This window comes from Vigna umbellata, chromosome 6 (assembly GCF_029865625.1).
Source record: "Vigna umbellata cultivar VRB3 chromosome 6, Vumbellata_1.0, whole genome shotgun sequence".
Taxonomy (NCBI): domain Eukaryota; kingdom Viridiplantae; phylum Streptophyta; class Magnoliopsida; order Fabales; family Fabaceae; genus Vigna; species Vigna umbellata.
The window spans coordinates 8,229,003-8,243,008 of record NC_142170.1 but is presented as its reverse complement, the minus strand read 5'-3'; the positions used below and the strand labels follow the sequence as shown (position 1 = coordinate 8,243,008).

At 34.0% G+C, this 14,006-nt stretch overlaps 3 protein-coding genes across 4 annotated transcripts; 1 reads left to right on the top strand and 2 right to left on the bottom strand.

Moving 5' to 3' along the window:
* The first annotated feature begins 1,758 nt into the window (after window positions 1-1,758).
* Window positions 1,759-4,147, top strand: LOC148196731 (NAC domain-containing protein 73-like). Its single transcript, XM_088093413.1, has 3 exons — window positions 1,759-2,251; window positions 2,500-2,692; window positions 3,111-4,147. Exons 1-3 carry the CDS (start codon window positions 2,138-2,140, stop codon window positions 3,641-3,643), a joined length of 840 nt encoding a protein of 279 aa, XP_087949539.1. The 5' UTR covers window positions 1,759-2,137; the 3' UTR covers window positions 3,644-4,147.
* A 704-nt stretch (window positions 4,148-4,851) lies between these two features.
* Window positions 4,852-7,076, bottom strand: LOC124828777 (uncharacterized). Its single transcript, XM_047302153.2, has 2 exons — window positions 6,321-7,076; window positions 4,852-5,186 (listed from the first exon to the last, which is right to left on the bottom strand). Exon 1 carries the CDS (start codon window positions 7,004-7,006, stop codon window positions 6,338-6,340), a length of 669 nt encoding a protein of 222 aa, XP_047158109.2. The 5' UTR covers window positions 7,007-7,076; the 3' UTR covers window positions 4,852-5,186; window positions 6,321-6,337.
* A 3,047-nt stretch (window positions 7,077-10,123) lies between these two features.
* Window positions 10,124-13,580, bottom strand: LOC148196730 (zinc finger protein MAGPIE-like). Of its 2 annotated transcripts, XM_088092363.1 has the most exons (4): window positions 13,171-13,580; window positions 12,606-13,002; window positions 11,801-11,887; window positions 10,124-11,592 (listed from the first exon to the last, which is right to left on the bottom strand). In XM_088092363.1, the coding sequence occupies exons 1-4, from the start codon at window positions 13,289-13,291 to the stop codon at window positions 10,719-10,721; spliced, it is 1,479 nt and encodes a 492-aa protein (XP_087948489.1). In that variant the 5' UTR covers window positions 13,292-13,580; the 3' UTR covers window positions 10,124-10,718. The 2 variants fall into 2 exon arrangements, with proteins under 2 accessions (XP_087948489.1, XP_087948488.1); XM_088092362.1 differs by lacking the exon at window positions 11,801-11,887 and having other exon boundaries at window positions 10,124-11,583; window positions 13,171-13,572.
* Between the last annotated feature and the right edge of the window lie 426 nt (window positions 13,581-14,006).

The window sequence follows — 14,006 nt, the reverse complement described above, 5'->3', positions numbered from 1 at the left end:
TAATTGATATGCTTAGAATGTACTAATAATGTTGAATAATTTTTTTTAATTTGAATTACTTTGTGAAATAGCAATAAAATTTAAATTATTTCAAGTATTTATTTAGAATAATATTGAAATAAATTTATAATTATGGTATTAGAGAAGTAAATCACAATAAATTAAGAAATGCAATTATTTTTAAGCATGATATACTGAAACCCAAAATATTCTTCTTGTCTACCTTGTTTCAGCAAGTGCCTTTGGACTTTAGGGTCTCTCTTATCATTAGTGTAACTAAAAGCCACAAAGATAGAGAATATAAAATCCAACTGAAGTGCTAATCATTAGCTCTCATATAACTGATAATTAATTAAGAAAAGATAAATAAAGCAAAAAGAAAAACAGTAACACAATAGAAAAGACCAACACTGAATTAAGAGTATCATTGGCTAATCCTTTACCCTTTCCAGTTTGATAAGTTATGTGTAATCCAATAATCCAATAATATATATATATATATATATATATATATATATATATATATATATATATATATATATATATATATATATATATATATATATATGGAAATAAAGCGTTTTACCCTTCATTAGATTTTTCGCATATATTCTCTATTTATACTCATTTCTTAATTTACACATTTATTTCATGAAGTACAAGTAGGCCTATGACTGTAATTTTTGCATGAAAAATTTTGGTATCATATGGCAATGATTTTCTTACTTCTCTTGGCCAACTTTGGTAAATAAAGCCAAAGGTTGATAATAAGATTCTTGTTTTATGTTCATAGGTCCCATTTGGCTATAAACATTATACACATGTTTGTACTTGTAATATACAATGATTAATTCGGAATAGGAAAATGAGAATTTTTTATATATAACTGATCTTCAAAATAAATTCTTTTACATTACTATTTTGGGATATATATTGGAAAATTAGGGGAAAAACAGAAGAAATAAAATTATAATGATTCAAACCTTAGTATTGTATGTGTAATATTTTTAATAAAATTGTAAATCATTGTATGATTTTTTTATATTGTTGGAAGTTTTATATTAACTAAAAATAAAATTAATTTAGAATATAGATATATATTATAAATCTTATTTTAAAAATATTTTTATAAAATTGAGTTAGATTTAAAATTTTAATAAAACGAATTAAAGTTTTTTAAGTGCATGATGAAATGTAGATAAGATTTGGTAGATGGAGTTTCAAATATATTTGTTGTTTTTCCTTTTCTTTCTTTGAATAAGTACATAAACATTGACAGATGGCAAAAGATAGTGTGGTGAAACTATCAATGATGTTGAGGGCTAAGCCTTTGAAGGTACATGGAGAGGGAGATTCTTGGTATGCATGAGAAGTCTACGTGAAGGAATGGAGTTATGGTTGGCTCATAAATGTTTTCTTAATTTTTGTTCTTAGTTTTGAGGTATTAATATTTTTAACTTTATTTATACTCCAGGGTGACATCGGACCTAAGTTCTGCCTCTGTGCTTACATTAGGTTGCCCAAATCCCACTCAACTCTCTCTTCTACCCTTATATATCACTTCTTTCTTTCCATCTTAAAACTCCTTTTCTTTTATTTTTAATTAAATCCAAAGCTACCTTTGGTCAGACTATAAAGGATCAAAATCTACATTTATTCCTCTACAAGTTTTCATACAAGTATACAAAGCAAACCAAAACTTCAGATCAAAGCAATCTTTTTTATATATTATTTATTTTCATTCTTCTCTATGTCTCTCTCTGCAACTAACCCCATTACTTATTTCAGTTCCACTCTCTATATTTAGAATTTTTAGGTATAACTCTCTCCTAGAGGGAGGTTGGCAAAGACTGCAATATATTCTCTCATGCAAATAAAGTGAGGGAGAATTTCATTCCTTCCCAACCCTCAACAAAATCTGGCATGAGGGGAGCAACCTTTAGAAGAGACAACATTTTCTTTTCCCCTTCTATTTAATTATTACTACTTTAAATTCATCTCTTCTTAGCTCAACCTTTCTCTCACTCTTCCTCACTTCATCCTTCTTCAGTTTCTGTTCCATTTCTTTTGGAGCAGCATAAGAGAACAACATACCCAGCAATGGAATGAGGGTGAAAAGAGAATATATAACAAGGAAATGACTCAGTGCAGTTACCCTGAAAACAACCATACCATCATTGTGGAGAGGCACAAAGATAGCTTCATCAGAACATGTCCTACATGTGGTCATCATATCAAATGCCAGGAGCAGGTTCACATTAATTAACTCCTTAATTACTCCATGCATATGCATACTCATACTCATCATCATCATCATCCTTTTGTTTGTTTTCTGCTTGAGTTTGAATTTAATGATCCAAGGTGTTTATTTCTGATGCAATTTCATGGACACTTTTGTATTGTTTTCTAATCAGCATTAATATATGCATTGTCTTTATTACTGTTTTATTGGGCCTTTCGTTTCAAGAATAAATATAAATGTTTGGTGTTGATGTTTAGGCTGCTGGAATTCATGACTTACCTGGACTTCCAGCTGGAGTAAAGTTTGATCCTACTGATCAAGAGATTCTTGAGCATTTGGAAGCTAAGGTGCGTTCTGATATTCACAAGCTTCATCCGTTAATTGATGAGTTCATCCCTACTCTTGAAGGGGAGAATGGAATCTGCTGTACCCATCCAGAGAAGTTACCAGGTAATTAATTGATTTCCATTTTTCTCTCACTCATTCAACATTTCTAATGAGGAATCTCATTGAATCATCGTTATTAAAATATTGTTTTTCAGACATAATATATGCATATAGTTCCTTAAGATACATGGTCAGACATGTTTGTTTCCTTTAAACTTCCGCAACTTCAAACTGAGAAAGCATGAACTTTGCCGAATTCACACTTTTGTGCAGAAGATGTGACCATTGACAACATCATGTCATCCATTTTATAACAAACTTTTATTTTATTGTGTAAAAATCGGGTGCAACCAAACTTTGAGTTTACAACTGTTTCTCTTCATGATCTGGCACAAGAAAGCTCTTTATATTAAGAACTCAAATTTTCTGATAAACTTTGATGTAAACTAACATCTTAATGCTTTAATGAACTATACTGCAGGAGTTAGCAAAGATGGGTTGATCCGACATTTCTTTCACAGGCCTTCGAAAGCATACACGACAGGAACAAGGAAAAGGAGAAAGGTGCACACAGATGCTGATGGCAGTGAGACACGGTGGCACAAAACAGGTAAGACTAGGCCAGTATACATCAGTGGGAAGTTAAAAGGGTACAAGAAAATTCTTGTGCTTTACACCAATTACAGAAAACAAAGGAAGCCTGAGAAGACAAACTGGGTGATGCACCAGTACCACCTTGGCAATAATGAAGAGGAGAAGGAAGGAGAATTGGTGGTCTCCAAAGTTTTCTATCAGACACAGCCTAGACAATGTGGTTCACTCATGAAAGACTCATATCCTGCTAAACTAAACGGTGAAAGTGTGCATGAGGTAACTAATCATAAAAGCACTGGGTTTGTTGAATTCTACAATAATTCTTTTGTATCCTTTGATCAAGGGGACCAGCATAGGCCTAGCAGTGCACAACTAGTCACCCATTTCCCTGTTCATGATGGTGCTACTTTCATTCCTTGAAAGAAGTGGTGGAAGAGGGAGAAAAGTGAGATGCTATTCATGGAAGGAGAAGAAACATTACAATTGTATTCTGCAGTGAAGAAATAAGTTAATAACCAACTATATAAGTACAGTTAGGAGGGGAAAAGAGGGGACGGAATAAGGAGAAACTGCTTCATCTGAAAGCTAGTGATCAGATACTTCAATTGAGGAAGAAAAAAGCGGGTGTGGAGACCAAAGTAAACAAAAAGCCAAAACTATTTGGCTGTAACTTTGTTTACTTTCTTTTATTCTTTTACAATTTTTGAAGGTTAGCTGCTATCATGCTTTGTGCAGTGACACGAAAAAATATCTGAATTGTCCTATACTTGGGTAAATACTAACCATCAATCTGTACAAACATGACCTTTACTTTGAACTACATATTCCGTCTGGTGGGTTCTTTTACTGAGTTTTGTTTTATGTATGTATACGATTCGGGAAATTATACTCTTATTGCGTGTACATGTTACTTTTATGACAACAGTGGTGAGAAGAGAAGACAGATATGCAACAAGTGACAGTGAAAATAAATAAAGAGAGAAGGCAAAATTAAACAGCATTGTATAAAAGAAAAATATGAATAATATAGCTAAATCCACAGAAAATGTCATTTTAGGATGTTAGGCATCACAGCACATTTAAGCATCCATCAATGCTGTGATATGACGTGCTATTCTTAGACCATTCATTGGAGCTCTTTTAAAAAATATAACCAGTTGTCAAAATAATAGCATTACTACGAAAAATGCAAATAAGTTTCTCTAATCTCACTGTAGAGCCCTTCAATATTATTTTACCAAATCGCGAAGTGCAAACATAAGAAGGTCAACAACTTGAAGAACCAATTGAGTGTTGAAAAGAGACAATGCCTAATGAAATGACTCCACGGTAGGCAGAACAACTGTGTGAGTCGATTAAGTATTATTATATTCGATGATGCTTGAAATCAAAATCATCTTTCTGTGCAGAAAGAGCAAAGTACACACATGAATAGTCAGTTTCGCTTCATCTGCGTGTCTTTTTGGTCTTGCTTTTTAGTCGGCGACAGGCCATCCGTCATGTTCTTGAGATGTGTTCCTATGGTAGCTAGTTTGGACCAAAATAAAATAGTAGAATATTGTGTCAATAGTAACTTTAACCCACCAAACCTAGTCTTGCAGAGGCATGGTATCTTCAACAATAAGAAATTTGTTGCGCACGATATGCAAAGTCATTCATTTAGGATAAAGAGTATCACAGACAAGGTTTGCACACTCCTCGCATATGGAACATATACCATTATACAAACACTAATGTGTAAAAGAAGGTTAAACGTGATAAAAGAACTAAAATTGCAACTAGCTTTAGTCTCATTTAATCGCCCCCATTCACTACTTTTTTTTCACCGTATCACAAGGGAGCCTAAATCTATGAAAAACAAAGACATTTACAGCAGCAAGCACGCCAAGTATTCAAGATCTCTTGTTGACAATCATTCGGAGGATCGGCATAAACGCCAGGGCGAACCACATTCCATGACACCCTGTTACAAGAATCCATGTCCACAATAATTTTCTTAAATTCGTCAAGATAACATGCAAAGAAGAGAGCAAAAAGGAGAGAAGATTTGCAACAAACACTCAGAAATGGGCTTGACAGACTTTAGATACTAGTTGTCTACGGACTAATTTTCAACAAATAAAACTTTTTTATTCTGAAGTATCAGTAAGATGAAAATAAGACAATACACAGAATTGCATGCCACTTAATAAGTCTTCACCTAGCATCAGATGATACATATATTCTCCTGCATGACTGTTGCCTCTTTCATCACATTTACCAAATAGCAATTCCCAAAAACTGTCTTTATCTTGATACATAATCAGAATGAAAACAAGAGCAAAAATAAACCCATCAAAACAAATCAAATGATCCACCCATCAATGCCAAAGACTGAGTATACATAAAATGTGTTCTCCTGAAAGATATTATTAGTGTCTCTCTCATACAAATACACTACAAAGTAGTCACAGCTCAATATGCTATCAAGTTCTTCCATTCAGTGATCAGTTCTGTATGAAAAAAATCTTCAAAAACTAAAGGAAAACAAATAGCTAACGTCTTTCACCCCGACCCAAAATTAACCTTTTACACGGTTCTAATATTCAGTTAACAGAACGCCAAATCAATGGATTGATGAAATCATTACAAAATAAGGTGCGGTTGGTGACCCCAATTTATACCAAACGAAACAAACAAACAACGATATAGCCATTTTAACAACCAGCATCGTTCAAATGCAGCTATCCTAAAGTGTTTTTCTTTGTCCATTCATTATGAAATAATCTCAACAAAATAACTTTTTCATTCTAACTCAATTTACACAAACCATTATAAACCAGCTTAATAAAGTGCATCACTGAAGTGCTGCTGTCACTTGGCATCTCAGATAGAGTGCATGTGCAGTTTTAGTTAAATATTTCAGAATCACGTTAAAAATACTAACTATCTAAATATAGGCAGAATTAATTCTTAATGCATAAAAGATAATTTTAGATAACTTTAGGATCAAATATTTACACTGAATTTTCATAAAATACAAAATCATAATTGACATTATGTCAAAATGAATTTTGAGAATGTTCATACAATTACACACACAAAATTTAAATTTTACCCATCACTCTCACTCGCTCACAGCTTCTCGTTTTTCTTCCTCAACAGAAAAACTTCGGTCTCCTCGTAAGCATAATCAGGATGCAGATGCTCGTGTGGGACTTTCTCGATGTGGAAGGCTTTGTCGCAAAGTTCCCAGAAAAGCTCGTGTGCTTCGGGTGCCCTAAGCTGGTAGCCGAGCAAAACGACGCCGTCGTCGGAGACTAGGGTTTCCATGGCGGAAACCAAAGACGGCACGGACTCGCGAATGTAAACAACGTCGGTCGCGACGACGAAGTCGAAGGGAGGGTTGAGGGCCGCGATCTGCTGCGCATTGTTCCAGTAAAGAATGGAGTGTTTCAGGGTCTTGCGGAGGACGGGCTTGTTCACCTTCAGGTTGCGCTTCAGGGCCGGCATCACCGGCGCGATATCCGTGAGGACCAGGTCCGTCAGGCCCAATAAGAACAAGCCCATCCCTGCCACGCCGCAGCCCGTGCCCAGCTCCACAGCCCGTTTGCCTCCGAAGTCCAGCACGCGGGCGTACGGGTTGTTGTCGGAGGGTGAGGCCCAGCGCTCCATGAATTTTACGAGGACAAGGGAGCACGGCCACACGGAGGTTCCCACGTGCATGGAACCGTTGTCTTGCTGCAGCGACAGAACGGCGTCGTTCACCGGAAGCTCGATCACTGGCGAGTCTGTGAACTTCATGCTTCTCTCAAGTTTCAATTCCAACACGACGCAACGCAACGCAAGATGTCGGATTATTGTTTGTTTTGGGCTCTGGGCTTTGAGGGGTAGTTGGGTTATGAATGTTCCCTTTTTGTGGGCCTGCTCTATAAAAACAAGGGAGTGTTACTCCCTCCACCACCACAATTCCCTTCATCATGCACCTCCAAATTTTTCAAAAATCATAATTATGTCTCCAATTAAAATCAATTAAAATGTTATTAACTTTTAATAAAACAAAAAGAATCTTTTGACTATATATTTTTAACAGTTTTCTCTTTCTTGGAAACTCTTTCTCTTTAGGATCCTATTATGTCCTTTCTTCTTTGCTTTCTTTCTCTGTATATATTTATTTTAATTAATTAATTAATTATATTTTAATTAGATTGTGTTGTTTTGAGTTATTTTATGTTTTATTTGTTTTTATAAGTTTTTCTTTTTTTATTTTAATTAATTTCTTTTATTTTTATTAATTATTTATTTATATAAATATTTAAATTAATCATATCTATTTTGAATTAAATAATTTAGTTTGTAAATATTTACTATTTTTTTTAATTTTATAGAATTTAAAAGGTTTTTATTTGTCATAATATATTAATGAATTATGAATGTAAAAAAAATGAAACTTAATAAATCATTTAAAAAATCAATTAATTTTTTTTTATAATTTGAAAGACTTAATAAATCATTAAACTTTCTTAAATATTAAACTAAAAATTTCGAAAGCCATATTTAAGCCTTATAATTTATTTGAAAGCTTTTAAAATTTAATAAATATTAAATTAAAAATTTGAAAAGTCATGTCAATAATTTTCTATAAAAAGATTAAAAATTAATACTATCAAATCAATTAAAAAAATTTATAAATTCAAATACTTAATAAATTATTAAAATTTAATAAATATTGAATTACAAATTTGAAAGCCAATTTAAAAAATCATCATCCATGGATTTTATTATTATTATAAATGTTCTCGAGTATATATAAAACTATAATTTAAATTCTAAACTATGTATTCAAATAAAAAAAAAAGCCCGGATGTCGATATCCGAATTCAACACAATCAGATATTAGAACGTGAGATACGATTTTGATATCCGATAAAAGAGAAAATCGGATTTTGATATCTGATCGAATCTATATACATGTTCGATGGGAGAAGCTTAAAAAAAACACTTCTTCAATTCTAATGACGATCACAAACACAGTAGCACCTCCATCACACGCCTCAAACACTTCTTAAAAAAAACTCTCAAGAATCACAGAAAATGAAACCGAAAAAAAAACAGTGAAAAAATGAAAAGAATAAAGACGAGAGAACTTCACACTCGTTCAATATTTCACTTAATTAATCAAATATTTAATTCCATAAAGAATATTTAATCTTAATCAACCTCATTAATTACAAAAATATTTATAAAAATTAGAGGTGCAGACGAAACATTAGAAGTGCATATGAAACCTTTAGACGTGCAGATGAAACACAAAAAAAACTAAAGTTTTGTTATTACACTTGCACCCATTTACGTTTGTAAAATACATAAATTAATATATGATGATGTCATTTTATATATTTGAGGGACAGTTGTGATATGAAAGACTTACGTGATGTTTGAAGTTATTTTAGGTATTGGATTTTCTACCATTTGGATAAATTGACCGAACATAATAAAGTGAAGAGAAACCTTTTAGATTTAGCACATAGATCCTCCAATTGAAAACACCTTTGATCAATCACATTCACGAAATAGGTGACTCTCTTAAATTATATCATGTCACAGTATAGTCAAGTGTCTTGTCTCCAACTTTAAGACTGGACTTTTTTTAAGATAAATGTTCTTCTAAGTGAACTAAAATTAATTTCCAACTTACTTTTTCAAGGAATTTAAAATCATTCAGCTATATCTTTTATGCAAACAACTTTCATTCTGGAACCAAAACGAAGCCTTACGTTACCATGTAAATTTGTTGAAACACAGAAGAGAGTAGATATGTGAGGGAAAAAACAGATTTAGTCGTACACGTGTCTCCTTAGTACTTGCGTTCTGACTCGGAAACCTTAAACTTCCTTTTATTTTTGCGGTATATACTAAAAAATCTGAATTTTCTGTGACTGATGATGTGTGATGTGTTCGTAGGGGACTAAACAACGATTGTGTTGTCAGATCAGAAGAAAGCAATATGCAATACGTGGCACCAGAAGATCTTACTCATGCATGCCAATTATCATTTAACATGTTAAACTTTATCATCATATATCGAAGGCAGTCAAATCCTTAATCATCTGCTACGTTGCAATTGAAAAGGAATTGTGGCATGTAATCTTCAACAAGGATTTCATAATTCACTTCTCCAACCCCACCACGTACGTCATCGTGTGACCAAAAGTAAAAACAAGTGCGGCAGTCAATATTGAATTAATATTTGTCATATATTCTCATAAATATTGATCATATTGGTTTATCGTTTTATCCGATGGAAGGCAATTTTGAACTAAAAAAAAAATGCTACACCCCTTTCGCTAACCACACTCCTTGCATCTCATCTCATAATTTTTTTTTCTTTATATACAATGAGAAAAATTTATGTTTAGGAAACACTCAATTATGGGTTTACCACCCAAACGAAGGTAATGAAAAAGCAGCACTGCTTAATGCATGCAAAGAGATGAATCGCAATGCAAAAAAGGAAAAGCAAAAGAAGAAGGACTAGGTCATTTATGGAAAAAAGCTACCATAACGCGAAATATCTTTGAATTTTATGAATGACATTATTTTTTATTATTTATTTAAATCTGGTTATCATCTTCAATGAAAATTTTCCTCTTAAAAAAGTTATCTTTATTTATAAAGATCCATTACCATGCCTCTCCCATCTAAGGATTCTTCTCGGCCTTAACAATGCAATTAAAAAATGATATTGATTTTGTTATCAACATTTTACGACACACATAGAAACTAGTAAACAATCAAACTCGAAAGGTTGATCTTTATATAAAATGTGGGGACCACTTTATATTTTGTGTAAGTTGAAAGCACTAGACGAAGAACATATTATAAATATATTTTAACCTCATTATGTATACAATGGCCTCCTTGTTAATTGGGGTGTGGTTTTATTTTATTTTTAATTTGGTTTTAACATAGATAGAAAAGAGATGTATATAGGTATAGTACATTTGTGCATGATTTTGTTGATGGAATGAAAGGGTACATGAGGTTATTTTATAATAATGAAGAGGCTAAAAGCCTATTTGTACTATAGAATGATGCTTTTTGGTGATTGGAAATTGTCTTTTGAGTCCAGTTTGACAGGCAACAACCACAATGGAGATGAAACTGAGCAATAATGGAGTTCAAAAGCGGTTCTATCCTTTGCCCCCACTACTCCACAAACACTCCCTCTCCTTTATCAAAAATTAAAGCCACCCATTTTAAAAAAGGGTTAGCTTTCAGGATTCAAAAGAATATGCATGGATCTCTCTTCTCTTCTTTCACCTCTTCAAGAGTTTTTATACCAACTTTTCACCCTTCATCGCCTTTTCCTCCTTGCAAACTTTCAACACATATATTCTTATTTTTCAACCTCATCCAACATCCCCATTTATTATGTTCCCTTTCATGAAAAAAAAAAGGAAAGTAAAGAAAAGAAGAAACTAAAAGGCTTCACATTTGAAGAAACTTTACCACATCAAATTAAGTCCATCCGTTGGTTGATGAAGGGTGGCAAATGGTTGGCACCACCAACGCCCAGAAAATCCCTAGTTTGTCCCCATACACTCTCTTCATTCTGTACGTGCCGTCGTTTTGTAGGGGGCATTTGTGACAAATCACCGGAATAATTATTCTCTCCCTCATGACCTGTGAGTACTGAACTTGAACCGTACATGCCACAAAATTTGTTCCCATCTTGGCCTGGACTGTTGCATTTCAAACCTATGCTCCCGAGGAATAATGATGGGTCCGATGAAGTTGTCCCAATTTGTGCAGCTTTTTGCAACAAAGCTGTGGCTGACATGTTTGCTGAGGTTGTTTGATGGGATTGGTGTTGGGAACTATACAAGGAAGGAACACTTATGAGTTGCAGGTTTGGGTTATCCTTAACAATATTGTTCACTAGTGGAAGTGAAGCAGTGCTACTCAGCTCTTGGCTTCCATTGGGGGAGACTTTATTTCCAAACACCCAATTTAGTTGATAATTAGAGGGTGGTGGATTTGAGCAAGGAGCAAGTGGATTTCCACCACAGTAAATTGAGGTTGGGCTAGTACCAGACCCAAGTTGATGAAACTCATGCAAGTTGTTGTTAGCAATTGTTTGATGAGCCTGAGATGTTTGACTCATCCAAAGGGATAGCCCCTTAGATGTTTGATTACCTGGGACTGGCTCCTCCGCACACGAATTTGGCTTGTAAAACGATGAAAAATGGGTTGCCATGTTAGAACCCAGGGGGTTTTGCATGATGCTGTAGTTGCTAATGTTTGTTGCTGCGTTCACCCTTGCTGTTTCTTCTGCTAAGGCATCGCAGAAAGCCCTGTGAGTGATGAAACTATCCCTCCTGCTCCACCAAAATTGGTGACAAACAGTAAATTAATTAATTACAAGAAATGACATTGAAAAGATAAATATAACTTTCTGTAAATGTTACAATGTAATGGGAAAATAGACGGCAAGAAATGTATTACATAATATTATTACACTTCACTGTTTTCTTTATCTAATCTCTCTATCACTTAGGACTTAGGTCTGATTATTTTTCTTATCTAAATAAAAGCAAACATGCAAGGAGGCTCAAGGCATGGTTATGTAGTAAAGTTCTATTTCTTGTCCCCTGAGCTGTTAAGAACTTCTGCAGCAAGACTCTAGCATTAGGAATTGTAACGATTAGAGTATGAAAATAAATTATTACACGAGTAGTAAACACCAATAACCAAGAGAGTTTCATCTTTTTTAATAGTGTTTTACGTTTCACCTTTTAATGGGAACAAGAGAAACGAGACAAAAAACAATTAGGGACAAGTTCAACCCCTAACATATAGGGTTCATAACCCCACTCCCCAGATAAGTCTTTGATATTAAAACAATTTCATAATCACATTAGATAATCTATGATAATTCCAAACTAGCTAAGCTTAGAAATTTTGTCGTTTAAGATATTTTCCAAAAGGTAATAATAAACCTTGCAAGTGTGGGTTCTCTTTCAAGTTCTTTTCACTGCACTGAGACTCATTTCTCCTTTCACTACTCCTAAAGAAGCAAAATAGACAGCAGACACGCAGAAGCACACGGAGGAGTCAGACAAAGATATCATAGATACAGTTTAAAGGCTTCAGCGTCATGATTCATTTTAGCTATGTAGATCTTTTTTAGGTTTCAACTTACCACTACTGCATGAAGAAAGCGATGCTCTTTCTTTTGTCACAAAGATAAGGATAGTAATTGCTGTTTCTTTTCTTATCTTTTTTTTTCATACGTACCACTAGACAACTTACCACTTTTACAAAAAAAATTGATTAGTATGAGATTGAAAACTCATTACAGTTTGTGATCCACGAGATAAAGATAGACATAACTACGTACCGTGAAAAGATAGTGCCACAGTCACATTTGTATTCTCTGGTACCACATGTTTTTGAGTGAGCTTTCCAATCTGACTGCACAGCATAACGCTTTGAGCACTTCTCGCACTTCCACTTCTTCTCACCGTGCTTTCTGCAGAAGTGCTTCTTAATCCCAGTTAAGTCCCCCAGAGCCCTTGAAGGGTGGTGGTGGACACAAGTCTTCTCTGGACACACATAAACCCTCTTCCTTACTTCTTTGCTTGATCTCTGCTTCAGCTTCCATGGAAGGTTGTGCCCTCGTCGATGGAGTTGAAGGTTTTGGTCCCTTTGGAAACCCTTGAGACAAATTTCACACACGAATCTGTTTGTGGCCATCAGAGTCTTTGGTGATAAGGCTATGACCTCAGCTTCAGGATCTGTGCACAGAAGATTATTCATTAACTCACATAACAAACCCATTGCTCTATTTTGCAGAAAAAGCAATTAGCTTTGAATATACCCATGATGATGAGAAAAGGTAGAGAGACAGAAAGAGAGAGAATTGCAACAAAGACGATGAAAATGATAAGAATTAACAAACATACCTGGATTTCCAGGGAGGTTTCTCTTCCTCTTCAAAACAGGAGGTTGGTTAGATGCAGCAGTTGATGGGTTCTGAAGAGGGAAAGCATTTGAAATTTCTCCATCATCCATCTTTTGTAGCATGTTAGCTTTCTTGAATCCTAAGTTTGACTCAGTTTGGAAACAGTTAGAAGTAGTAAGGTGGGAGGAAGTATATTAGTGTTTGAATTAGGAGAAAAGGAGAGGGAATGGGGTAGCTTAGCTAGGCTTCTTAATTATATGGTTCCAACCCTAAACAATATGAACTGATATATGCTAGATGGGATCTCTCTGTCCCTCTCTTTCTCTCGCATATGTTGCAGTCAATTTAATTATCTACTTTTTAGGTGGAATAAAAAACTAAGATGCTATGGGGGGCGGAAAAGCAAACCAAGAGAGAGAAATGGAAAGGAAAAAGAAAGGGGGGGTGGGGGTCAGTCAGAAAAATATACAGAGGCAAAGGTGTATGATGACACATATCATGAGGTCCGAAGAAAGTTATCTTCATTTGGAATGATTATCCCATAATTTGTTACTTTTTGTTTTCTTATTTTTCAAATCCTTTCTCATTCAATTCAATCACTTTTTTATTCTAAGTTTACATATAATTAACCCTTTTTGTGTTTTCCAATAAATCTAAAGTCCTACACCCAACATATATGAATTTCATGAACTTTGTAATAATATTTCACAGATGTGTCACATATTTGACGCCTAATATTAACATATATATACTACGTCCAAATCATTATGAGTTAATGTTATATATATATATATATATATATATATATATATATATATATATATATATATATATATA

Excerpts from the sequence above, each read along its gene's own strand:
- LOC148196731 (XM_088093413.1), top strand. The coding sequence starts at position 2,138 with ATGACTCAGTGCAGTTACCCTGAAAACAACCATACCATCATTGTGGAG. Across the intron at positions 2,252-2,499 it reads ATATCAAATGCCAGGAGCAG|GCTGCTGGAATTCATGACTT; the intron begins GTTCACATTAAT and ends GTTGATGTTTAG. Across the intron at positions 2,693-3,110 it reads CCATCCAGAGAAGTTACCAG|GAGTTAGCAAAGATGGGTTG; the intron begins GTAATTAATTGA and ends ACTATACTGCAG.
- LOC124828777 (XM_047302153.2), bottom strand. The coding sequence starts at position 7,006 with ATGAAGTTCACAGACTCGCCAGTGATCGAGCTTCCGGTGAACGACGCC.
- LOC148196730 (XM_088092363.1), bottom strand. The coding sequence starts at position 13,291 with ATGCTACAAAAGATGGATGATGGAGAAATTTCAAATGCTTTCCCTCTT. Across the intron at positions 13,003-13,170 it reads AAACCTCCCTGGAAATCCAG|ATCCTGAAGCTGAGGTCATA; the intron begins GTATGTTTGTTA and ends TTCTGTGCACAG. Across the intron at positions 11,888-12,605 it reads TGTGGCACTATCTTTTCACG|AGTCTTGCTGCAGAAGTTCT; the intron begins GTACGTAGTTAT and ends TCCTAATGCTAG.